This window comes from Ursus americanus, chromosome 6 (genome assembly GCF_024610735.1).
Source record: "Ursus americanus isolate L20-20 chromosome 6, mUrsAme1.1.p, whole genome shotgun sequence".
NCBI lineage: Eukaryota > Metazoa > Chordata > Mammalia > Carnivora > Ursidae > Ursus > Ursus americanus.
The window spans coordinates 67,483,958-67,508,406 of record NC_142132.1 but is presented as its reverse complement, the minus strand read 5'-3'; the positions used below and the strand labels follow the sequence as shown (position 1 = coordinate 67,508,406).

At 44.0% G+C, this 24,449-nt stretch overlaps 2 protein-coding genes across 11 annotated transcripts in view; one reads left to right on the top strand and one right to left on the bottom strand.

Moving 5' to 3' along the window:
- Nucleotides 1-2,531: 2,531 nt before the first annotated feature.
- On the bottom strand, nucleotides 2,532-18,316 carry ARV1 (ARV1 fatty acid homeostasis modulator). Of its 3 annotated transcripts, XM_087863116.1 has the most exons (7): nucleotides 18,061-18,196; nucleotides 12,105-12,220; nucleotides 11,547-11,666; nucleotides 9,248-9,401; nucleotides 6,400-6,624; nucleotides 5,473-5,619; nucleotides 2,532-3,041 (listed from the first exon to the last, which is right to left on the bottom strand). In XM_087863116.1, the coding sequence occupies exons 2-6, from the start codon at nucleotides 12,213-12,215 to the stop codon at nucleotides 5,477-5,479; spliced, it is 753 nt and encodes a 250-aa protein (XP_087719242.1). In that variant the 5' UTR covers nucleotides 12,216-12,220; nucleotides 18,061-18,196; the 3' UTR covers nucleotides 2,532-3,041; nucleotides 5,473-5,476. The 3 variants fall into 3 exon arrangements, with proteins under 3 accessions (XP_087719242.1, XP_087719241.1, XP_045639446.1); XM_087863115.1 differs by lacking the exon at nucleotides 12,105-12,220 and having other exon boundaries at nucleotides 18,049-18,316; XM_045783490.2 differs by lacking the exon at nucleotides 12,105-12,220 and having other exon boundaries at nucleotides 18,061-18,314.
- A 140-nt stretch (nucleotides 18,317-18,456) lies between these two features.
- The window catches only part of TTC13 (tetratricopeptide repeat domain 13), a 78,269-nt gene continuing 72,276 nt past the window's right edge, over nucleotides 18,457-24,449 (top strand). For all 8 annotated transcript variants that reach the window (XM_045783242.2, XM_045783241.2, XM_087863114.1 and 5 more), the window contains exon 1: nucleotides 18,457-18,806. In XM_045783242.2, coding sequence (XP_045639198.1) covers nucleotides 18,539-18,806 — 268 coding nt within the window. In that variant the 5' untranslated portion in view covers nucleotides 18,457-18,538. The remainder of the gene's footprint in view (nucleotides 18,807-24,449) is intronic.

Genomic DNA, 24,449 nt, shown 5'->3' with positions numbered 1-24,449 from the left:
AAAAACAACACACCTCTCTTGTTCTCTACTCCAAACGGTGTTTGAAGAACAGTAAATTATGCTTTTCTCAACAAGGGAGGGTGGGTAGACCCAGGGCCCAGAGTGGTAGATGGGGGTGGAGACCAACACAGATCCAACCTCCCCCCATGCCCCCCCCCCGCCCCCATCCCATTAGACTAGGAGTAGAGGCCACGGTTTTAATCCCAATCCTGTCACTATCTGCTTGTGTGACCTTAAGTAAATCCCTTTACCAATCTAAGCCTCAGTTTCTTCATGTAAGACTGACTTAAAAAATATCTTTAACTTTTCTAAATGATGCCTTTTTGTCTTGTAAATATCTTTAAAAAAAAGTTTTATGGCTCTTACATACACCGTGCTGTTTTGTCCCAATTTAGTTCAAAGGGCTTCAAACACTGACAAATCTTTTGACAAAAGACCACTTGTCTATTTTCCATGTGCCTTATTGGTCTATATTGTGCTCTCATAAACTGGGCACTTTCTCTCCTCTGGTTCTGGGCTGCATTGAAAACTCCAGGGCCAGCAATGGGCTCTGTCAGAGTAGCACTGTGTGACCATCATGGATCAGAGTGTATGAGGCAGGTTTTCTGCGATTGCCTGAATGCATATGCTTTTCAATGAAAGTGGGGATATCTGAAAGTGATTTTTTAAAAAGATTTATGTATTTATTGGGGGGGGGGCAGAGAGAGAATCTCAGACTCCCCACTGAGCACGGAGCCCCACCCGGGGCTCCATCCTGCAACCTGAGCCAAAGCCAAGAGTCTGACACTTAACCAACTGAGCCACCCAGGTGTCCCCGAGAGTGACTTAGTTTTTATAGCTTCCAGTGGATTTTCATATAAATACCTTTTATAGTTGTTAGAGCACATCTCGATTTCGCACAGAAGTGGGGGGGCTTGGAAATCATAGACCTCTTTCTCAAACACCAAGCACCACCGCTACCTTGTAACTTCCCAGTGTAACTAACCGAGCAATTCTGCTGTTTCAGGAATCATTATTTAAACAAACTTTAAAAAGAAGTCAGGGAAAAATGTAACAACTGTAAAATGTAGGTGGTCCGAATATGGGTTTTCACTGTAGAATCCTTGCAACTTTTTTGTTATCTTTGAAATATTTCATAAAAAATGTTGAAAACTACGTAGGGAAAGATGAACTCTGTGGGGTGGAGGGTGGGGGAGAACTAATCATTTGTTCACGTGCACTACTGGGCACCCAAGGGCAGCCTCTCCCCCGTTCCTGTACTCCTACCCTGATGTAATAAGCAGCATGCTGAATGGACTCTAAGGTCAGTCGGATCGGGTGGGTCTCCTCTGTAGTCCTCTAGCAGACCTTGCACAGCCTTTAGCTGACTCCTGCTCACAGATACCAAGGAAAGCGGTTTCTAAAACTTGTTTTAAAAAAAAAAATTAGCAGATACCTTTAAGGTGCTCAAGAAAGACTGGGATGTATTGTGTATGGATTAATAAATCAGTGGTATGGGGGCAGCTGGGGGCTCAGCTGGTTGACCATCTGACTGTTGATCTCAGCTCAGGTCATGATCTCAGGGTCGTGAGCCCAAGCCCTGCGTTGCGCTCCACGCTGGTGGTGGAGCCTACTTAAAAAATAAATAAATTTAAAAATCAGTGATGCATTTATCTTCACTTATCTGGGTTGCATTGTCAAAGATCTGAGAAGCTGTGATCAGCATATCACATTGTCATTTTTTCTAATACTTGTTTTTTAATTGACTTTTTCTCTTTGGCTGTACTCCTTTAAACCACGTTTCACTCCCTCTTTCCTTACAATTTACAGGCTTCATACTGTGGCTATTCTGCGATGTCGTTCCAGTTGGTTTTGTTTTTTACGTTGGATCCTTCTAACATTCTGTGCTGGTTTCATGATCCTTGGGATAAGTTACAATTCCCGAGGCCCCTCATTATCCGACTTTACATGGCTTCCTGGTATCAGTTTTAAACCTCCCAGTGCCCATACTCCACCTAGTTGTACTGGATATTTTAAAGATTTATTTATTTTAGGTGGGGGGGGGGAGAGAGAGGAAAGCGATTGAGCATGGGGGGAAGGGGCAGAAGGAGAGGGAGAGAGAGAATCTTAAGCTGGCTCCACACCCAGCACGGATCCCGATATGGGGCTCGATCTCATGACCCTGAGATCATGACCTGAGCCGAAATCAAGAGTCGGATGCCCAATTGACTGAGCCACCCAGGTGCCCCATTGTTCCATAAACTTTAAGAGGACCGCTCACCACTGTGTCCATGCTGTCTGACATACACAGTAGGTGCTTAGTAATTTCTGCTGCATGAATAAGTAAATGATAAATAAAAGAACAAGTAAACGAAATGGGAAGAGAAAAAAGGGGAGGTGCTATCTTATCCATTTATCTAGTATCAGCTTTACTGAGATAGAATTCACCTCTGTAGTGTGTACAGTTTACTGGTTTTAGTTCTTTATTTTTGGATCAGCCATTTCTAAAGAGTAAGTTAGTTACAGGGGAAAATATGGAAATTTACAAAAAATTTACAAAAGCTCCATTTATTTTGACTTTATTAAGAAAACAATGTTTTTGTTGTAAGAAATACTATTTTAAATAAATTATTTAGAACCAATAACTGAACATTTAAATTAAAGAGATATAAACATGTCAAAGGAATGAAACATAGATCTTTTTATTATGTGCGAGTCATGCATTCACTTTCTTCCTCAGGTCAATGCTTACCTCGGGGGGTCTGCATTGCCCAAGTCTTTGCTTGTAACGCACCCCACTCCCTATGGCAGCGTCCTTGCATCTGTGTTTCTGTGTCTGTCTGTGTGTGTCTATATATGTTTTGATGGTCTTTATATCGGGGGGAGGGGGGAGGCGTGGTAGTTTTCGGGGTTTCCAATGCCATTACCATCGCTGTCTTTTTCAGGAAGTGTGTCCAAATCTTTGCTTCATTTTGCTCAACGCAAATGAGGAGCTTGGTTTGTACTTTATGTCTTCTCTTTTTCAGACGCAGTTGGTCTGCCGCAGATGATAAAGAATCCAACTGTGGATAATAAAAGAAGTATTTCGAGTGGCACTTTCTGCTGAAAATCAATTCATCAAATATTTACTAGGGCAGGCCCTGTGCTGTGGGAAATACGTATTTCCTCACATGTAACCTCCCGGTCTCTGTTTACCAGGCTGGGGGAGTTAGGCATAAACACATGGGATTTGAACATAAGACAAGGACAATAGAAAACATGAGGTAACATAAAGGAGGAGATGACCTTGTTATCCTGACCGGAAATTACGATGATAGCTTGACAACTAGAAGCTTCCAACCTGTGGAAGCTGGGACCAAGCATCTGGGACCAGAAGTCTCAGGAGATCCTGGACACGACCGTTGTGGTGTTGAGCTGGGCCCTGACAGGTCTGTGGCACTGAGAGCACAGACTCGAGGTTTTGGAAAGTTTTCCGTCCACGGAGAAGCAAAGAGGACTGACTGTTATCTGGTTAGGTGGAGAAGAGGCCACTCCAGGCCCAGGGGAGAGCATTAGCCGTATTTGGAGATGATAGAGAAGACCGTAATAAAGGATGTGGGTGGGAACGTGCCTGCGGAGAGGGACTTAGGACCGGAATATCGAGGACCACACTTAAGCGGAGAGAAAGCTAAAAGACGTTCCTCAGGAAGAGACTAGAGACTCCTGTGTCGGCAATAAGGAACGAAGGAAAATTCGGAGGGACCCCAGAAGTGATGCTTTATGAATATTTATGTGGCACCGGTGTCTGGGTGGAAAGCTGTGAGGAGGCTCTTACAAACCTCTAGGCAGGAGACAAACAAGAGCTGCCCTGGGGTCTGAGTAAAAAGGGACATTTCCAGAGAAAAGCATCAGGAAGGGACTGTGTTTCGGTGGGTAGCGGGGGGAGAGGCAGAACACTTCTGAGGTAATGGCAGGGCTGGGCGGCACCGCCTGGGAGGCAGTGGAAGGGCGCAGCGTCCGGGCCGAGGGGCGAGCTGGAGCTGCTAGGTCTGGGAGGCCTGAGCCCTGGGAGAACGAATGGTCCAGGCCGTGGGCTCGGCTGCTGCTGACTGTGTGAACAGCAGGAGAGAGGAGGAGCGCCTGGACGAGTCCTGGGACAGACTGGGAAGTCTGCGAACGAAAGGACCTGACACCATGGGCAGCCTGTTTCAGAGGGGCTCTGACTTCGCTTCCAGAGTGGAGCTAAGGGAGGAGGACTCTGACGAAGAGCTGGCAACCGGCTTCCCTCTGATTTGTAGGAGTGCAGATTCAGGAGACTGTGGGAGCAAGTATGTTTCACAAAGAGGGAATGTGGTGAAGAAACAGGCTGAGACCAATTGTTCTAGAACAGAGAGCCGTGTGTGTACATTTGCCAAGAGGAAGGAGCCAGTGCGGTGGATAATGGAGGAGCAGTGTCTGAAGACCTGGAAAGGAAGAGCATCGACCGAGCATGAGGGGAGACTGAGGCCACAGGACTGACGATGGCCTTTACGCAGAGGTGGAGAAGGTTCACAGCTGGGCTGTTTCCCTGCTGCTTCTGTGCCTTCCTCGCCTCCTGCGCCCCCCAATCCAGCTTCTGAGTCTCCTCCCTGACCCTACACCCAACCCAGGCTGTGGGCCAGGAGTCTGTGACCAGAGGGGGAAGGACACTTACACAGAGGAAGAGGAGCACAAGTCCGGGCCAGGATGGAGGGAAGGAGGAAAGAACACAGGCGACCAAAGCGTTCTGGATTGAAGGAAGGAAGGAAGCTCAAGGAATCTGTAATGGGCTCGACTCTCAGCAAAGTGAGGGGACACATGGGAGGAAGGAGTGTGGGGAAGGTTCCAGAACCATGTGATGGGAGGTTCCCTGGAGGTGACCAGGAAGGCAGAGGAGCAATACCGAGGGCCAGCTGAGGGTCTGTGCTCACAGCGCTGGACTCAGGGAAAACACATACTGAGACTCACCCAAATGGCTCTAAGAAGGCATGTCTGGTGGAAGGGCAAAAAGCCAACGGCTTCAAGGACTAATGGCGATGAACTGGCAGCTACCTACATTTGCAGTGCGGTAAAAAGAGAGGTGAGGTAAGCCAGAAGTGGGGGGGGGGTCAAGGGATTGGAGGTGAAAAGGCAGCCCAAAGCAGGGATAGTGGAAGGGAGAGAGCAGAACAACTGGACTGGGGGGTGCGGGAGGGCCAGCTGACAAGGGGGCAGATTTCAGAGTCTGAGGTCTCAGTACGAGTGGTGTGGGGAGTAGCTATTAGAGAAGAGGAGAACAGGGCCCCGAGAAGCAACAAAACACAGATGTGGATGTCCCTCAGGGTGACAAGGACCCTGAGATGTGCACTGCAGTCCTCGAGGGGGACGGAGGTGACCCAGAGGACATCAGGGGCTGGGGAGGGGTCATGGAAGGGCATCTCCTTATTTTATAATGGCGTTTGTCTCATTTGAGGAGGATGCCTGTCTGAATGTGTGAACACCAAGAGGCTTCTGTACCTCTTCAAAAGTCTTGGGATTTATAGATGGCACAATCACTTCCCACATCCCATTCCATCCTCTGGAAGAAGTAGACCATGGTGCTTTCCACCAGTAAGCCACTCAGGATGGCCAGCAAGGAGAGCTTTCGGTTGATGTTCAGAGTCACTGGAAAAGAAAAGGCACCTCATAAGTTCTTAAGAGTTTAATTAAGTGATATTGGGATGTACATTCTGTGGCATTATGAATGGAATTGTTCTGTCAACTGTTTTTTTAGAGAATCTCTATTCATTCTTATTAATCCGGGCTGCTACCTTCTCCCACATTTTCATCTCTGGAGAGAAACAAAGCATGTGCTTGTAACAAAAACACTAAGCTTCCCCTCCTGGAATCAAGACACAGATTTCCATGAATATAGGAGAAAACAAAAAAATTGATTCTAAGGTTATAAAGAGGTTAGCAGAAAAAAACCAGAGCTTTCTCAGTTCTACGGTTTACAAGATGATAAGCATTTCAAGAAAAGGTATCAGGTAAGAGGTTACTTAAAACAACCTTCTCACAATGGATGGGAAAAATGAAGACCCACAGGGCCGCTCATCCCTTTGTTGGTATAATAGGAATTGTGCTTCCTGGCTTGACAAGTGCCGGGCTGTGTACATCTGGACAAGTCATTCACAAAGTGGGGGTAATCACGGCTGCCCTACAACCTCCCAGGACTGAGATAACACACAAGAAAGCATTCCGAAAACTAAAAAATACTATGTGGTTAATTTGAGCAATTACAGACTATGTGCTATGTATAAGGCACTAGAGAAATGCTAGACACTGTTATTGTTCTATGGAGAATTCCACTGTTTAACAGGGTTTATACGACGGTGTTGGAGAAACAAGGCTTTAAGCTTGTATGTGGGTTGAAGGCTGAGAAGAACGAATAAAAGATAAACATACCTCTAATTGCCTGAAAATTTGATGTAAGGACGAATACTTTAATGAGTCGGAGGCACAGGGGTGTGTAGTCATGCTCCCAAATGACAGCTGGAATCAGCAGGAGTTTTCCATAGCTAGATAATAATAACGCTTTCAGCAGCAAAATGAAGTTGGGTTTTTTTTTCGCTGTCATCGGTCGTTCTACCCACAGGAAAGTAAAAATGCCAATAAAAAAGGCAGTTTGTTCTAAGGAGGAAATGGAAAACAGAAATATGAATGTCTCTTTCCAAACCATCTCTCTCTAAATACAAAGAAACCACAATTCCAAAATACAACTTATCGGCTGACTTCATTAGAACTGTTTCATCGAGACCAAATTTTCTTTTTCCCCTTCCTTCTTTTTCAATAGATAAGGCCCTGCCTTTTGGGTCAAATCCTGCTGGTGCGACTGCGGAAGTATATTTCAGCAGTTCTTTCATGCAGTATTTCACGGTCCACTGAAGTAAAAGTCAGTCCGTTAGAACTGTAATCATCAGCTCTCTGAAGTTCTTTCTAGGAAGTAAGGTGCTGTTTAAACAACTTCAGTGTTCCAGATCTCCACAGAAAGAATAAAATGGGGCGCGAGCAGATTTTTAAGTCCGAAAGATGGGACCCACCCTAAAAATTACGTGCGAAGGTGTTTTCTTTGTTCAGTCTCCCACTATTTATTGCCTATTATCTACAACATTTGAATACTGTTACCTAAATTTAAAACTTCCCTTACTCATTTCAACAAACTTTCTGAGTGCAATTCCTTATCCTTCCAGAAAGTATTCAAAGACAGAGTCCAGACCAGAAGCCACAGTTCCACCGGGTCCACAGAACAGAGCAGAGTCTGTTCTGTTCCCATTAACTAGGAATTTAACATTTTTTTTCAACTGCGATATAATGTTTATTAAGATTGTTAGTCCTCTGATGACCCAGCTGCGTATGTTTTGAGGGGTCTGTCCCTAATTCTATTTCTCCCCATAGCTGTGTTATTCGGGTTTCTGCAGAATCAGGTTTTTCTGGAACACATATATCAAATTTTAAGAGAGACAACTGTATTTTTCCTACAATGTTGTATAACCAAATAGAGCCAAACTAAAGAGGTTCCAAACACAGGTGACCAGAATCACTAAAAGTAATTTTGGATGGCTGACCTACATGGCATTTGATACATCCCTCAGGGGAGACACCCCATCTCCCTGCAAAGTAACTCCAGGACTTGTTAACTGCAAGGATCTGCTCAGATAGGTAGATCTTCTAGCCTGGGATTTGGACAAAAATAATAACAAAAGCAACAGAGAACTCCCTAACAACGAGAATGATCTCACCATAGAGGGTTGTGTCCTGTCACTGGAGAGACTCAAACAAAGCCAGACCACCTTGCAGAACTGAGCCTCTACTCCTGAGGTGTTCGCAGGTCAGACGGGCTCAGAAGGATCTAGCGTGCTGCACGGAGAAGCGCCATGTGGGGAGCCCAGAGCACCACCCGTCTCTGTGCTGACATTAACCTGCTGCGGGACTTTGGGGAAATCACCTGCCTTCCCACTTCTAGGCTTCCACAGCCACACAGAGGGGAGACCCCAACCTACCTACCAAAGAGGATGGTCGTGAACATGAAATGATAAAACTGCAAAAGCAGCGTTTAAATCCTAAAATGCTGCATTTATGTAACATATTTTCTATAAGCTATTTTAGACGTTCATAACCTAATACTGGATAAAAAAGTTAAGTAACAATAGAAAAAGATTTCTGATTCAGTGTCAGAATATCTGCTATAGGGTAGGTGCTACGGTAATTTCAGACTTTGGAAATGAGCCTGATTTATTTTTTATATGAAAAATTATGGACATAAAAGAGTTTATGCTTAGAAATTTTAAAAGCCTTTGCTTTAAACCTTAAAATTATATTAGGTTCTTGTTCTTGGCTTCGGCAATGTTTTCAAGGATGTTTTTAATAGTATTACGTATGTTAGGGAATTCTTAGCATATAAATTTTATTTATTTATTTTTTAAAGGATTTTATTTTTAAGTAATCTCTACACCCAACATGGGGCTCGAACTCACAACCCCGAGATCAAGAGTCACTTGCTCTACCAACTGAGCCAGCAGGCACCCCACCATACAAATTTTAAAACCTCAGAACTGCACGAGAGGACCAAGAGAGTGAGAGCAGAGAAGAAAAAGGGACAGAAGATGACACAGTCCAGAAATCTGACACTGCAGTGAACTGGAGACTTGATATTATTATAATAATATTTCTTTATAATCAAAGAGTTTAGAAGCAGAGAAGCATGGAAGCCAGTAAGTAAGAAAATAAATCACAGAAATTAATACAATTCTGACCTAAGTCATAAATTCGAATTCTGAAGAAAAGCTATTCTAGAACTTAAGGAATTTGAGGGCAGTAGCCACTTTCCTTGTATGCAGTCAGATAAATAAGAAGTATTCCCTGGTAAATAGATTGCATTAGTTCAATGCAATTAGCATAACATATTGGATAATGTCTGGCAGTTATCAATCTGTTTTAATAAAGATGGGACCTAGGTAATCTTTAAATTGGACAATTGAGAAATTAAATTGAGGAATCTTATCAACAATACTATGCCTCACGATATTTTATGAAACTCTCTAATCTGATAAATGTAACCATTTTCATAACATATCTGGGGTAACAAATAAAAAAGTAAAAAAGCAGATAATTTAGACAAACTCATCTAACAGGTTAGTGATAGAGCTGAACATTTAGTCTCAAGTCCTGTATTAACCCCCTCCTCTTACCAATGATTAAGACCACCCACCTCACTTTTAACCAGAATAGTGGTTACTAGTTCACTTCTTCCTACCTAGAGAGGCAATTGCGAACATTCTATAGAAATCCCATTCCTTGGCATATCTGATGAAGTCGTTAGGATCAGTGTTCTGGTTTGAATCTTGAAGCTGCCACCATCTCAGGTATGCTTCACAAAGCAAACAAAATATGCAGAGTTTTCCATGCATCTGGGAGTCAAAAAGACAATGCCATCCACTGGGTAAAGAAACAATTATACGTAACACCAAATAGACACAGGCAGCTAAGTATCTGGGGTTTTGAAGAGCCTCCCATCGCATAGCTTTTCAAATCAGATCTGCTCAATTAAGCATGTCACTGTGTTGTCTGTAAACCAGTGGTTTTTGTCAGCAACGTCCATCAGAATCATGGGGAGATTTTTCAGACTGCAAACATCTAGGCCCCAATCCTGATCCAAGATCTTTGGAAGTAATCCTAGACATGCAATTTTGAAACAGCTCTGGGGGGAGAAGGAGGATTCTGATGTATACCCCTAGTTAAGAAATACTGCTTTAAACAGTTCACCCTTCACTGTATTTTCAGCATCTGTCCTGCATCAGAACAGAATCAGGCACAGAATTTCTGTGACTCAGGGATAGATGGAAGCAGCCATGAGAATAGATTTAACCCGAAGATTCCATAATACCTCATAGGAAACCATTAGTCCGAACATAAATTTTAAAAAAATGGCCCTATGCCCGATGAGCATGAATTCATATATTGAAGACAACAATTAAAAGATAGAAAATCCCCTGCAAGTTTTAAAGAGTCTGAAATTTTGGCAAAAAATAAAATACCAGGCAACAAGAACCGGCTTTTAATTTATTTATAAGTGGGTTCCACGCTGGGCTTGAACTCACAACCCTGAGATCAAGACCTGAGCTGAGATCAAGAGTCAGACACTTAACCGACTGAGGCACCCAGGAGCCCCAAGAATTGGCTTTTTAAAATACATTATTGGGGCACCTGGATGGCTCAGGTGGTTGGGCGTTGGACTCTTGGTTTTGGCTCAGGTCATGATTCCAGGGTCGTGGGGTGAGCCCTGCATCAAGCTCTGCACTCAGCTCCCACCCCCAGCGTGTGTGCTCTCCCTCAAATAAATAAAATCTTTTTAAAAATAAAAAAATAAAAAAACCCACATATTCCATGGGTTGGACCTTCTATGTCAACAGAAAGTGGGGAAGAGAAAGTGTGTGCACAAATGCCATGCAGTCCAGGAATAGGTATCAGTGTGGGCTTCTGAACTTACTCTAGTTGGCTCCACTCTGGAATTACCTGGGGAGTTTTAAGAAATAGATCCTTGAAGATTCTGATTTAATTGATTCCGGGTGTTGCCTCACTTGGAAAGATTAACTGCCATCCCCTCCTTCTCTCCCACGTGATTCTATTGTGTACCAAAGTTTGGGAATCGCCCTAGAGATTTAAAAACTGCCCTGGTTACTTAACTTGGGTGGTGGAGGGGAGGGATTCCCTCAGTCAAATATAAAATGCAAAAAATTGTTTAAAAATATTTCTCTTTTAATGTTTGCTACTTCTTCAGGTGTAATTCTCTCCCTACCTGGATATATTTAATTTTATTGTTAGAAATAACTGATGTCTTTTTCAAAAAGGTAACCTACTGAAAGGCGATCCAGATTATGGTTTGTCAGTTTCCTCCCAGCGACCATATTCTTAAATATTCACTGAACATTGTGCACCTTGTTTATCAATGCCTGTTATTTCTAGAAACTTCCAGACATTGTTGAAATAAAAGACCTATTCTAATTAGAATTTCTTTTTCTTTTCTTTCTTTTTTTTTTTTTTAAGATTTTATTTATTTATTTGACAGAGAGAGAGATAGCCAGCAAGAGAGGGAACACAAGCAGGGAGAATGGGAGAGGAAGAAGCAGGCTCCCAGAAGGGCAGGGAGCCCGATGCGGGGCTCGATCCCAGAACTCTGGGATCACGCCCTGAGCCAAAGGCAGACGCTAATGACTGAGCCACCCAGGCGCCCCTCTTTTCCTTTCCTTTTTTTTAAAAAGATTTTATTTATTTATTTGATAGAGAATGGGAGAGAAAGCACAAGCAGGGGGAGCAGCGGAGGGAGAGGGAGAAGCAGGCTCCTCACTGAGCAGGGACCCTGATGCAAGACTCGATCCCAGGACCCCGAGATCATGACCTGAGCTGAAGGCAGACACCCAACCAACCGAGCCACCCAGGTGCCCCTAGAATTTCTTTTTAAAATAACGTTCTTTAATTCTGTTCAAAATTATTCTTTAAATGTACAAGAGCACCATAAAGGAAAATTAGAAAATAAAAAAATTACCACAACTTACGTTTATTTTAGTATTGAAAAGAATATGTCTGTAGGCCTGGGCTTTGCATAAAATAGCATTAATCAAGATGATAACAGGATCATACTCGATATATTTGTCTACAGGTTTCTGGCAGGATTTCTGAAATAATGTGAGATAATATTAGAACAAGCAAATTTATACATTCTGAAATCTTAAAGGATTTCAAACGAGCAGTCTATTTTGGACTATAGCAATAAGGACATATCAGCATTTATTTACATTAACTTCTCTTCAGACACAAAATATTCATCTATAGAAGCCCTGGTTTCACAAATGACTAAATATAATCTTCTAGGCAAGAGATAGTAATCTTTGAATCTCATATGTAAGAAGCTAAAAAGACGTTTGATTTAAAGACTGGTTTTAGGCAGAAAAGTATCCCAGAAAATTCTACTTTCAATTTGTAGGAATTATTATAAAATAAGTAAATAAATTTATAATGTATTTTCATTGAGAAATTGTTCCCTGTTGGCTAGATGGCCACTGACTTTGTGGTTCTTGAAACATGATTTCGAGGAAGGGGTTCAGAAGAGTTACCTTGGACCCAAAGCTTCTGAGAGCTAAAAGCAGGTAAAGACTGTGGCACAGTGTCAACAATCTGGGGGTGGCAGATACCAAGAGAAACTCGTTTTTTTCCTCCAATAACATCGACACTATGGAAACAAAATGGTATTTCTCTGGGTCAGTGAAGACACTGGAGGACCCCAAGCTGTACGCAAGGAAGTGGGTTGGTCAGCTTGGTTCTAGGTTACTCGAAGCAAGACTCCTGGGCTCTCTGTGACTCCTATGAAATTGCCCTTTTTTGGGGGGACACATGTGATTAAAATGTTATCAAATCCCAGCATCATCAGAACATATAAAACACAGGTGTACAAGAACAAGCTCATCAGAAATGTGACATCTGAAACAGTTTTAGTTACAAAGTTGAATCAAGGCTACTATTCTAATGGCTACAATTCAAACATAAAACATTTTGAAATTTTGAGAAGGTAAAACGGAAATAGAAGTGATGGATATGCAAACATATGGGGATGGCCTTTTAATGACATCAAATCCCTAGGAAAAAACCGAAGTGCGCTGACGAATATTAACCCTGACTCCAAATGTAATGAAAAAATCACTTCCAACTTAGAGTTTCTCCACTTCATTCATGTCATTTACAAGAAATGGGTGTGGTTTTGAGTCATCAAGTGAACCAATGAAGGGAGATGTGCTATTACCTCAAATTTAAATCCACCTAATAAAACTGAGGCCTAACAGGCTAATAATTTTGCAGTTTTTCAGCTGGGCAAAGAGTGAGCCGGGGTCTGAACAGAAGCCACAGAATCAGAAATCCTATGTTCATGACAAAGAGCTGTTTTCCAGACGCCCTCCCTGTGCTACCCATGTGGGAAACACTTCCTCTCTACAAACCACACTGCAACACCAGAGATGCTACTTCATTGTAAAATGAGGCTACTGGCTGGTCAACGGTCTTTTCTCTGTCCTTTAAAAGTTCCCTAAAACCCATCTTCAGACATTGCAAGTTTATACCAGGATTTGGACAATTTTTAGAAGGAGTTAGGCAGAAACCATCACTGGCGGACATGGCAGGCCAGTTTTCCCTCTGCAATCACTCATCTGACCAATGTGTTTGGAGTGGCTACAACAGTGATTAGAACAGCTCTCTTTGCTTAGCCATTTCTATGGACCAGGCACTTTCAAGGTGCTGGATATTCACCTTGAGACATAAGTCTCTATCCTCTAGGACCTTATAGTTTAGAAGAGGAAGACAAATAAGCCTGCTGCTGTTAAGTGCTTTAGTGGAATGAATACATGGTGACATGAGCGCAAATAGAAGGAGTGGCTTCTGGCCTCAGGTGCGATGTCATGTGCTATGCCCATCTTCCCTTCCTAGCATTCTGAGTATTTTATAAACATCGAGAATTCATTAGAGTCTGCTGGTTCCCTCCCTATCAGCTTCAGCCTAATTTTTCCTTGTTCTGCTTCTATTATTTGCTTTTCCCTTGAGTGCTTCCTCCACCTTGACTGTAAGGAGGGAAACCATACACACACACAGCAAACAAATGTAGTAAAACATCTTAGTGGCAGATGGCTACATTTAGGTATGTTTTCTGATTTTGGAAAAATTGTTCCATTCCATCCACTACTTACTAGACACATATCCTGAAAAAGAAAGTTGTCCTCTAAGAAACCACTGCAGCATGGGGACCATGCACACCCCAGAAACTCAAACACTTCTACCACCTCTATCTCACCATGGATACGAATGACTTTCTGCTGCTATGTTCTCCAGTTCTCTGGTGAATCACATCTCTTTTAGAATATAAACTGGCCAATATTTTGTGAATATTTTTGCTTCTTCTTTCCCCATCATCTTCAGGGCCATCCCCTTCCCCACTCATTCTCCCATCTGTTTCATTTTAGCTCCACGATAAGCAAACACGTATCTTGAAAGTGGATCCCCTTAGACTTTACGCACCTCAAGGGCAGGAGAATGTCTTATTCATCTTTGCATCCAGCATCTAAAGGTGGAAGCTGAATATTGTAGTACTGAGCAGACTTGAAATTTAGGAGAATCTCAAAGGAGTCTTGTTTTGTTACCATCATGAATTTATCAAATATGTAAGCACATAAAAGAGTCCAGGGACTACAGGATATCAAAAGTACTATATCTTTATTTATTATTTATTTTTTTAAAGATTTGATTTATTTATTTGTCAGAGAGAGAGAGAGAGAGACAGAGAGAGCACAAGCAGGGAAAGCATCAGGTAAAGGGAGAAGCAGGCTGTCCACTGAGCAGGGAGCCCGAGGCAGGACTTGATCCCAGGACCCTGAGATCATGACTTGAGCTGAAGGTAGATGCTTAACCGACTAAGCCATCCAGGCAATCCCCAAAATGCTATATCTTAAAACATAATTATAATGAACTACGAAAAGCTGAAGGAGAGGGAATGGCTAAACGCAAGGGCCACGCTTCCATTAGATGGAGGAAAATTAAGGAAACCCAGAGGAGCAAGTGGGGAGGAATGGCAGTGGAAAAACAGGAAGAGGAAAGAGAAGGGAGATTAGACTGAAAAATATAGGGAGGGGATCAGGCTGAGTATACTGCTGACTCCAAAGACAGCAGCTAAGAGACCAAAGTATGTATGAGTTACCAACTTATAGAAACTTTGGCTACTTTTTCAGAACAAATAGCCTAATGTCTAAAAACTTTTTACTCTCACGCCTTAGGAGAGCCTTCAAAAAATTATTTCACGACTTAATTTTCAGAGTCTAGCATCAACTAAATGATTTTTCGTAAATAATGCCACTATGCATAGTATCATGATAAAAATGAGTATACTACACAGTCTAAGCCATCAGGGAATGACTGTGTGCAATAATGTACTGTACCACCACTCAATATTTCAAATATAATTCTAGGGAAGCCATCATCTGATGATTAGGAAAACGATTTTGTTAGTTTAATGCCAATGATTTCAAAAAGATAAAGATTAATTTATATCATTAAAGATCACTAACTAAACTGAAGAGACAGTTACAGCTTTACTCTGGACAAAAGACTATATTCACAGTTATGTGGTTGTCATCTTTAAGACAGATCACTTAATTGGGCCAGTCCAGAAGTCATTAAATTTAGATGCCATATAACTCACAAGGCCACCAGAATGGCCAAGGATATGAGCATCTGAAAACCTAGAAATGGTTCATTCATTCAGGAAATACTTATTGTGTACTTACTATGTGTCAGGCACTATCCTGGGTGAGCCAGCTATATTAATGAATAAATCATACACACTCTCTGCCGTTGTGTAGCTTATATTCCAGTGGGAGGGTATACGCGATAAATAACAAATAAGTCAATTGTATAGAATATTCAAAGATGATAGGTGCTATGGGAAAGATAAAGCAGGGGGAGGTGATAAGGTATACCAGACTCGGGAGGGAGAATCACAATTTGTAATAGGGTGGTCAGACTAGGCCTCTCTGAGATGTTAAAAATAAAAATAATTGAAGGAGGTGAGGGAATTAGCTATGTCAGACACCTGACAGAAAAGCATTCCACGTATAGTGCAGAGGCCCTTGAGGAAGGAACCTGTCTGGTTTAAGAACATTCAGGAGACAATGGAGCTGCAGTAGAATAAGAGAAGAGTAGCAGGGGACTACACAGGCCTTAGAGCCAGTGCAAGGATTTTGGCCTTAACTCTGAGATGAAAAATCACTGGAAGGTTTGAGAAAAGGAATGACATAATCTAACTTCAATTTTAAAAGCCAGAGTTTGGCAGCTGGGTAAGGAGGCTGAAGAGGTGCAGGGGTAACATGGGCTAAGAGTTAGGACCATCATCCAGGTGAGACATGATGACACCATGGGTCATGGTGGTAGAGGTAGTGAAAAGCAGTGGACTCTAAACATAGTCTGAAGACAGAGCTAACAGGATCTGCCAAGCAAATGAATAAGGAATGTGGGAGAAAGGGGAATCAAGTCTGACTAAGATTTTTTGCTCTTGGGAAATAAAATGGTCTAGTTGCCATGAACTGTGAAAGTCTGATGTAACTATAAAAATCCAATTGGAGAAATCCAGTAGGTAGTTGGACGTTTGCAGACATTGTGGATGGAGTTCAAGGAAGAGGTTCAGGCTGGAGGTTTAATCTGGCAACTGTCAAAGTTTAGATGGAATTTAAAGCCAAGAACCAGAATGAGCTCTTCAAAGAAGAGTGTGTAGACAGAGGCCCAAGAACTGAGCCTTAGGGTACTCAGTGGTTATTAGGTAAGGAAGGTGAGGAAGAACAAGAAATGAGATTGAGAAGAATAGCCAGTAAGATAAGAAAACTAGAAGAGTCTGGTGTCCTGGCAATTGCACACAGCGTTTCCAGAGGGAAGTAATAAGATCAAATGCTGCTGACAGTTCACCAAGAATGGACTATTGGATTTAGTAAAGTGGAAGTCAGTGACTATGATCTTAAGAGCAGTTTCTAGTGAAATTGTGGGTGGGAAGAAAGTGTGTCTGAAGCAAATTCAAAAGAAAGTAGGAAAGGAAATAAAGATAGCAAGTACAAATATCTCTTAAAGGACTTTTGCTGTCAAAGGGAAGGGAAAAAGAGGAGGAGCTAAAGGAGGAAGTGAGGTGAAGAGTGCGTGTGTCTTTTAAATTAAAGACAGACTAGTACCTATATTGGTGGGAACGATTCAGCAGAGAGCAGAGAGTATTGCTGCAGAGATGTCCCTAAGTAAGTAGAAGAGGATGGATGGGGTCTAGGGCACAACCACATGCTAGTTTTAGACAGGTGTGTGGACAGTTCATTCTAACAGGAGGGAAGAAAGAGCATATGAAAAACAGGTGCTAGTCCTGGGTTTATGTGGTTGCAAAGCTTGTGAAAGTTCTCTCTCTCTCTCTCTCTCTTTTTTTTTTAGCAAAGCAGGGAAGCATATGTGGGAAACCTAAGAAGAGAGAAGGTTTGTGAGGATGGTTCATTAGAGTGGGAATGTGAATGGATTAGTGAAATGTAATGTGATGGCCAGATGGCATCCAGGGCTACACGAGGTTAGTGGTCATGAATTTAGGTGTTTTTTTCCTCAGTTGAAGTACAGCTGCAAGGGTGAGGAGACAGATCAGACAACATGTTGGATTTAACCAGGGTTGAAATTTTGCCAAGTGAGGGAAACCGCTTGAGAGAGGAACAATGATTATGTCAGTTGACAACAGATTAAACAGGTACACGTTCACAGTTTGTCTACTCACTTATATTTTACTACAGACCATGTTTTTCTAACGAGATTATTAGAAAATCATCAGGAGAACAGAAATGGGACAAAAATGCACTGACTGCCTATTAATGTGGCAGGTTCTTTGCTAGTACCCCAAAAAGAACGTCCAATTTTGTGACCTCTGAAACATTAAATCATTCTCTATAGACTATGAACACCTTAAAAGCAAAATGTTTACTTCATCATTTTTGTTTTTTTATCACCAGCGTCAAGCTTAGTGCTCTGCATACAACACATACTGTACATTCAATAACCACAAAGGATGAAACCTGAAATAAAATATTCCAGGAAAATTTAATAGGGGTATGGACCGTAAGGATGATGACATTCATTTATGAAAGGGAGAATGGCTAAGAACTAAAGAGTTTGGGCGTGAACTCGAATGTCAACATCATCCAATCTTTAAATTTCTCTGCACAACGTCTACATACATCTCCGTTCGAGGATCCGTTCGCCGCGTTAGGTCTCACCAGCAAACATGACGGGTATGAGAAAACCGCTGTAGGTGGTGAGTTCTTTAACACTATAGGTAACAATGTAAAGGCTCCACTGACCCCGGACAGGAATGTCAAGTATCGAACTGAGAACTATACTAGAGGACCTTGAGACTCGTTGGTTTTTACTGCCCTACAAAGCTGATATACAGATCCCATTGCCTCTCACGGTCCCCAAATCCCGCCGCGCCATTTTTTCCCCAAGGACACCCCACACCTGACAACTCACGCAGATGGTTATCTTCAGCACTCCGTGGTTATAGTCTCGGTACAACTCCTTGGCCTCTTGGTTGCATTCGATGCACCTGTACTGGCAGGAGGCCGAGGCAGCAGTAGGAGTTGCTGCAACCCCATCCGTGTTCCCCTTGCCCGCGGCCACCCCTTCTGTGTTTCCCTTGCCTGGCCGTAGCCCACTCCGCCCACCGGTGCCCATTTCCACGCAACTGCGGCCGAGAACTTCCGATTCAGTGGCGGGGGAAGACGTCAGAAACCAGACCGGAAAGCCTCTCCCTTGCGGTGCTTGTTGGGATTCGTAGTCTCAGTCCCGGAAAGGGGGCTCGCGGCTGGCCGAGCTAGGACTACAACTCCCATCAGGCAACGCCACTCCCTTTCCCGCCCCCTTGCCACGGCCCACCTGCCCACCGCGGGTTAAGGCTGGGAGGCCGCAGCGTGCGGCGAGGGCCGCCGCACATGCGCCTTGAGGAAAGATGGCACCTGCCGGCTGCTGCTGCTGCTACTGCTGCTGGGGCGGCGCTGTGGCCGCCGTGGACGCCGCCCGGCGCGTCCTGGTGCTGCTGTTGCTGGGGGTCCTGTCCGCCGGGCCGTGCCCGGGCGCCCTGGCCACCGAGCACTACTCGCCACTGTCGCTGCTCAAGCAGGAGCTGCAGCACCGGCAGCAGCAGGAGGCCCCGGCAGGCGGCGGCTGCAGCCCGCAGTCCGGGGACTGGGGAGACCAGTACTCGGTCGAGTGCGGCGGTGAGTGGGCGGCGGCGGGCGGGCGTCCGGGTCGCCCGGGGCCGCGGGGGAGGCAGGGCCGTGGGAACGGCGGGCCCCGGGGCTGAGGTGCTGGGCCGCCCGGGCCTCGCCGCCCGCAGCGGCCGCGCGCCGTATCCTCCTGCGGGAGCCGGGTCCGCGAGGTGTCACGCCGGGGCCGCTTCCCGCCGCTCGCACCCACGCCGCTGCGCGCCCTCCTCTCGTAGCCGCCGCGGGGAGGGTGGTGAATGGAGAAAAGAGCTGACAACATGTTTCTGGGGCCAGGGCCGCCTCTCCGGAGTCCTAGCAACTGTTGAAAGGGTGGAAGAGAAGATGGCAAGTGTCCCGGGGCAGCCCCGGTACCCGCTCCGGGACCCGCGGGTACCAGGGGAACGAGGGAAGGACCGACGGACGAAGGAGGACCGGGCCTAGCGGGGGGCCGCGCCCGGAGAGGGGATGCCTGGCCTGTCTTAGGCCCGGAAATCAGGTTTTCTGACCTCCTGGGTTGATGTCTTGTATTAAACATAACCTCTAAAAATTTGATGCCTGAAAGAAAGAAGGGAACAAAAGCGCAAGCCCATTTTACCTTCTCGTTGACATCTTGCTTCCAGTTATTTAAGACTGACCTGTGACCTGTCAGGTGTTTCCCAGAGGGCAAAAAGGGCCCAGCAGGCCTTGAGCCCTTGTATGTCAGAGCTGTGTGTGTATTGGAACTAGGCCAGCTCCTTCGTTAAGATGGGCGCTATTGCCCTCAGCTTAGTAAATCATGGCAGATGCCTCAGGGGCAAAATTCGTGTGTATGGTTTTTTTGTTTTGAGGTTTTCCATTGGGTCTTTTCACCCTTCAATCCCCTCCCCTTCCTTTTCCCTTCCTGTCCTTTTCCTCTTCCCCAGAATTTACTTAAGGCTTGCCTTTGAAAGGTCTGGGTCTATCGAACTCCTTAGAAGCTGGCTGGATGCTTTTATGGCCTGACTGTGGTGTTCTTTACTATTGTGTAACTGGGAAGACAATAAGTAATTTTTAGTTGAGATGAAATGTCAAGATTAGCACACTCTGATTTCCTTTAAGCATAATCTGCCTCCCTTAAGGAAGTCTCACTCATTGGAGGGTTTGTGCCTTCTTTACTTTGTAGTAGGCATTGGCTAGTAACGGCATACAAAACACGGCCAGTGTTGCAAAGTGGCAAAAGAATGGCTTTTACCTCTTCGCTTTCTGTGACTCTGCACAAGCTAATTGCTTGTCTTTGCAAAATTGCTGCCTCTCTAAATTGAAGACACTGTTACCTAATTACAGGGTTTCATTTTCTTCACAAGAGTGCTGTGAGGAAAGTGGGAAATAACCAACATACATGGAGTGCTTGCTGTTTGCCAGGCACGGCTATAAGAGCTTTAGGTTGATTAGCCTGTTGTCTTAAATCTGTCAGCACACCAGTCACTACCTCATGGGATGGTAGCTCCTTTTCCTCAGATGGGGAAACTGAGATACAGTGAAATCATCCCTTTCCTGGGGCCCCACAGCTGTAAAGGGAGGAGCCCAGGCAGGCAAGCTCCAGACGAAACTTTGTCTTAGACACTAAGTAGTTACAGGTAGGAAACCACATCTGTAATATTTGCTAGCATATAGTACGTTATTATGTAAATCTTCATTTCCCTTTCCCTCCTGTAGTCATGTGACGCTCACTGGCTCAGGAAGACCCAGATTCTAGGTAATGGAAGACACAAATCGATTTCTATTATGAAATTGCTTGATATTCTTGACCTAGGCCGCTCATTTCACTCTGTGGCATCAGGCTTATGCCAGCCTTTGAGTCCTTATTTGAGCCAACTCTGACCTGTATTATGCTTTTCCCCTAGATTATATAGGTTTTCATGAACTAGGCATTTGGAGGAATTCTCCTTTCCATTCTACCAATTCCCTCATATGTGGAAACCATTACCTAGTGTTCTCTGCTTCAGAGGATGAACACTACGAGTATTTGTAAGTGTAATTTATTCAGATGTTTCACTTTTCTATTTATTTCCCCCACATAGTACTTATTTTCATAGTTTGGAATTACCAATGTGCTATTGCAAATGTGTGGCATGAGTCTTTGAGCCAGCCGCTCCTGGGCTGACATCAATGTCCCGTAGCTGCTGACAGGTGCTAAAGTGGCTTGGCTGCTGCTGTTAGCCCCAGTTAATCATTCCCAAAAGCAACTGCTTATGCTCCTTGGCACTCCAGCTGTTTCTCTTAGCTTTACTGGCTGCGGTACGTGACAGAAGCCATCTCTATTGTGGTAGCAATTCCCAAAGTGTCTCTCATTTCTCCGTCCTCATCTTGGACAAGTAGGTAGAAGCCGGACCCTATGAAACCTGCCCCAGTCCCTCACCTTTCTAAGAAGAACAGATGTAGGAACAAAATCAGGATTTACAGCTAACCATATTGTAACCTAGGGGCTCATGTTCTGAATCCAGAACCCCCCTCTGATCAACATAAGGGCCTACATAAGTGCCAGGATCCAGATGAGCCAGTTTCTCAGAGCCTCACCGTCTGTTAGTCGAACCGTCGTGACGTGCTGCCTTTCTAGCCACAAGCTTGTCCCTATCAAGCCAGTCCCTATACAGGGGACAGACACAGAAACCTTCCCACAGCTTTTGGATTCAGACAGCTGATTTCATGCCTGCTTGAGTCTAAATCACACCTTCTGATGAGCTGTATGTGTATTCTCTTAACACAGAACTCCCAGTGATTATAAAGCCAAAGGCAACAGCTGGTGGGAGCCCATAGGTCTGAACACAGCACTGGCAATGACTGTGCTGTGTGGACCATGATCAAATGGAATCCAGTGCCTGGGAGCAGCCGCATGCTCGGGGCCAACCCCCACTGAGGTCCTGCTGCAGAGACAGCATGGATGACCTGGGCGCCAGGGGTCTCAGCCTGACTTTGCTGTTCCCAAGTCCCCCTCAACTTTCTCTTCCAGTGCAGTTTTTGTATTTTACTTGTCAGGGGTCGCAGCCTTACTTGGCTGTTACCAGGCTTCCCTCACCTTTCTCTTCCAGTGCAATTTTTATATTTTACTTGAAAGGCATGTATAACCACAGATGTCAGATCATCTCTCAGTTTTAGTGTGGGAAAAATAATCTTACTTTTAAGAAAAATAAATACTGTAATGTACATATTTTTTCTTTTTTTTTTTTTAAGATTTTATTTATTTGTCAGAGAGAGAGAGTGAGCACAGGCAGGGGGAGTGGCAGGGAGAGGGAGAAGCAGGCTCCCCACTGAGCAGGGAGCCTGATGTGGGGCACCATCCCAGGACCCTGGGATCATGACCTGAGTCCAAGAGAGACACTTACCTAACTGAGCCACCCAGGCATCCCCATATTTTTCAAATAAAAATAAATTTCCCTTCCTTGTTACCTTTGCCCTGTTTATAGTTTGAAATTGTGGGAAGAAATAAGGAACAGAAGTATTTCCCTAATTTTTTCCCCTAGTTTTATATTTGTAAACATTATGTACTTTCTTATTTAGTCCTCTCAACACTGTGGCAGGTACGATTTTTATCCTTATTTTACCTAAGGTGAAACTGAGGCAGAGAGAAATTAGGTAGAACGTAGAGAACGGTAGAACACAGTAGAGCCAGGGTTTGAACCTGCCCTCCTGACCATTTGTGTATTATTTCCTTGGTAATATTTCCCTCTTAGTATAATTTCTTATCAGTATTAATGATCAAGTCCTACACCCTTCACCTTTGTTGAAAGTTACGTTCTTAAGTAACTTCTAGAATTTTATATTGGCGTATATGGAAGGATGCTTTACTGCACCTAGTATTTTGAGCTATAGAGCTAGAGTGGATCTGTTCTTTCACGGGAAAGCTATCTGTGTGCCTACTACTTGCTACTCAGTGTTCTGGACCCTGGGAACACAGCACAGCTGGCCAGCTTCCCTGAGTGGAGTCTGCCTTCTTGGTGGGGGCAGGGGGGGGGATGAGTGTGGAGTAGGCTCAGTGATAAGTGCCTAGAAGAATAAAATGTACTGTGTTACTTTGCGAGGGGGCCAGGGAAGGCCTCTGGTAAGGTGGCATGAACAGAGCCCTGGACAGCGTGAGCTTTGGAGAGATCTTGGAGATGTCTTCATTTGACACCCCAGTGTTGTCGATGTGGTAAGTGAAGGTCTAGAGAAGCTGTAACGTGTCTGTCGGTTGAAGACTTTGTCTCTCTCCTCTGCTCTTCCTGCTGAAGCTAAACCGCATCTCATTCAAAGGTGGCATTCATCCTGTAGTAAAGACATCTACGTGTTCTTTACAGACTAACATGTATTGTCATAGGTCAGACGTGTGTCCTTCTTGTAATTGTTTCAAAAATACTTTCATTTTTCTTCTTTGAAAATGCAGTGTTTATAAGGACAGTGACTGTGATATTTTTTTCCCTTTGTACTGCCGCCTTCAGATCTTTGTCTGCTCCTAAGTGAGGTGGTCCTTGTGCTGGTGTCTTTATGGTACTTCGGAAATGGCCGCCTTCACCTAACTAGCAGCACTGCCTACGCTTAGTGCCTCAGTCACGTTCAATGATTACTTTACAACCTGAAGTCATTTTCTTTAGTTTATTGAAACTAATAATGCAAGATTTGAGCTTATTTTCCCACAGCTTTTTGTGCAGAAAAGAGCATTTGTGTCTGATTTGGGAGGTGTTAACTGCCAGAAAAATAAGGAAGTCCAACCCATGTTTCTGACAGTCAGTTAGACTTAAGGATTGTCCATATATCTTCCTTAATGGAGGAATCGGGTATTTAAATACATGACATGGGTCTTACTGCTCACAGCACTTAAATCATTGCTAAGCCTTAGAGGTGGCAGGGAATCAGTAGAGGGACACTTTTATAATGAGACTTATTTCCTTTTTTGTTCTGGCTATGAGGAAATAAGGACCAAATTTTATGCTCAGTCATGGTAACTGTGGTAACCCTTACTGTTATATTTGCTTGAGCCTTTTTCCCTTGGCCCTGATTTTCTTTGTGTGTTATCATATACAGTTTTGTGGCAAATCTCTTCCAATCTTTTTTCAAGGTATACACAAGTAAATTTGCCAGTGTCAGGTAACCAGCTTATTTTGAGTGCAGAGACCGAAGCATAGAGCGGTAAAGAGATTTATGTCCTTCAGCCCTGGGCACCGTGGTATTGTCTGGAGGATACTTGCCTCTTTTGTCACCTGAACAGCATCTTTTAGAAAGTTTCTGCTTTAGGAGATGCTTTTTGTAGCACGAACTCTATGAAGATGATAGCTGTGGTATTTGCATACTCATGAGCTTTCTCAAATAGATCTGTTGCTGTTAAGAATTACATTTACCTTTTAAAAAGTCTGTACACTGGTAGACATGTTCAGCTTTGGTTAATGAGGATTCGTTTTCTCCCCGCTCTGGATGAGGGCAAAAGATACGTGGCCTGGGTTTTAGAACCTACCCTACGTGGACCATGCCCACAGGAAGTGGCTGAGCACTTTGTGTATACGGACTTTTCAAGAAGTTCTCTAGCACATAGACACGGCTTGGCTTCACTGCACTCTCTAAATACTTGGCCAACTGACTGACTTTTGAAGCTTCCCCTTTTCACAATGTGGTGTTTTAAAGAGGTCATTTTATCTTTTTTGTTTGGGCTTGTTATCTCACCGATAG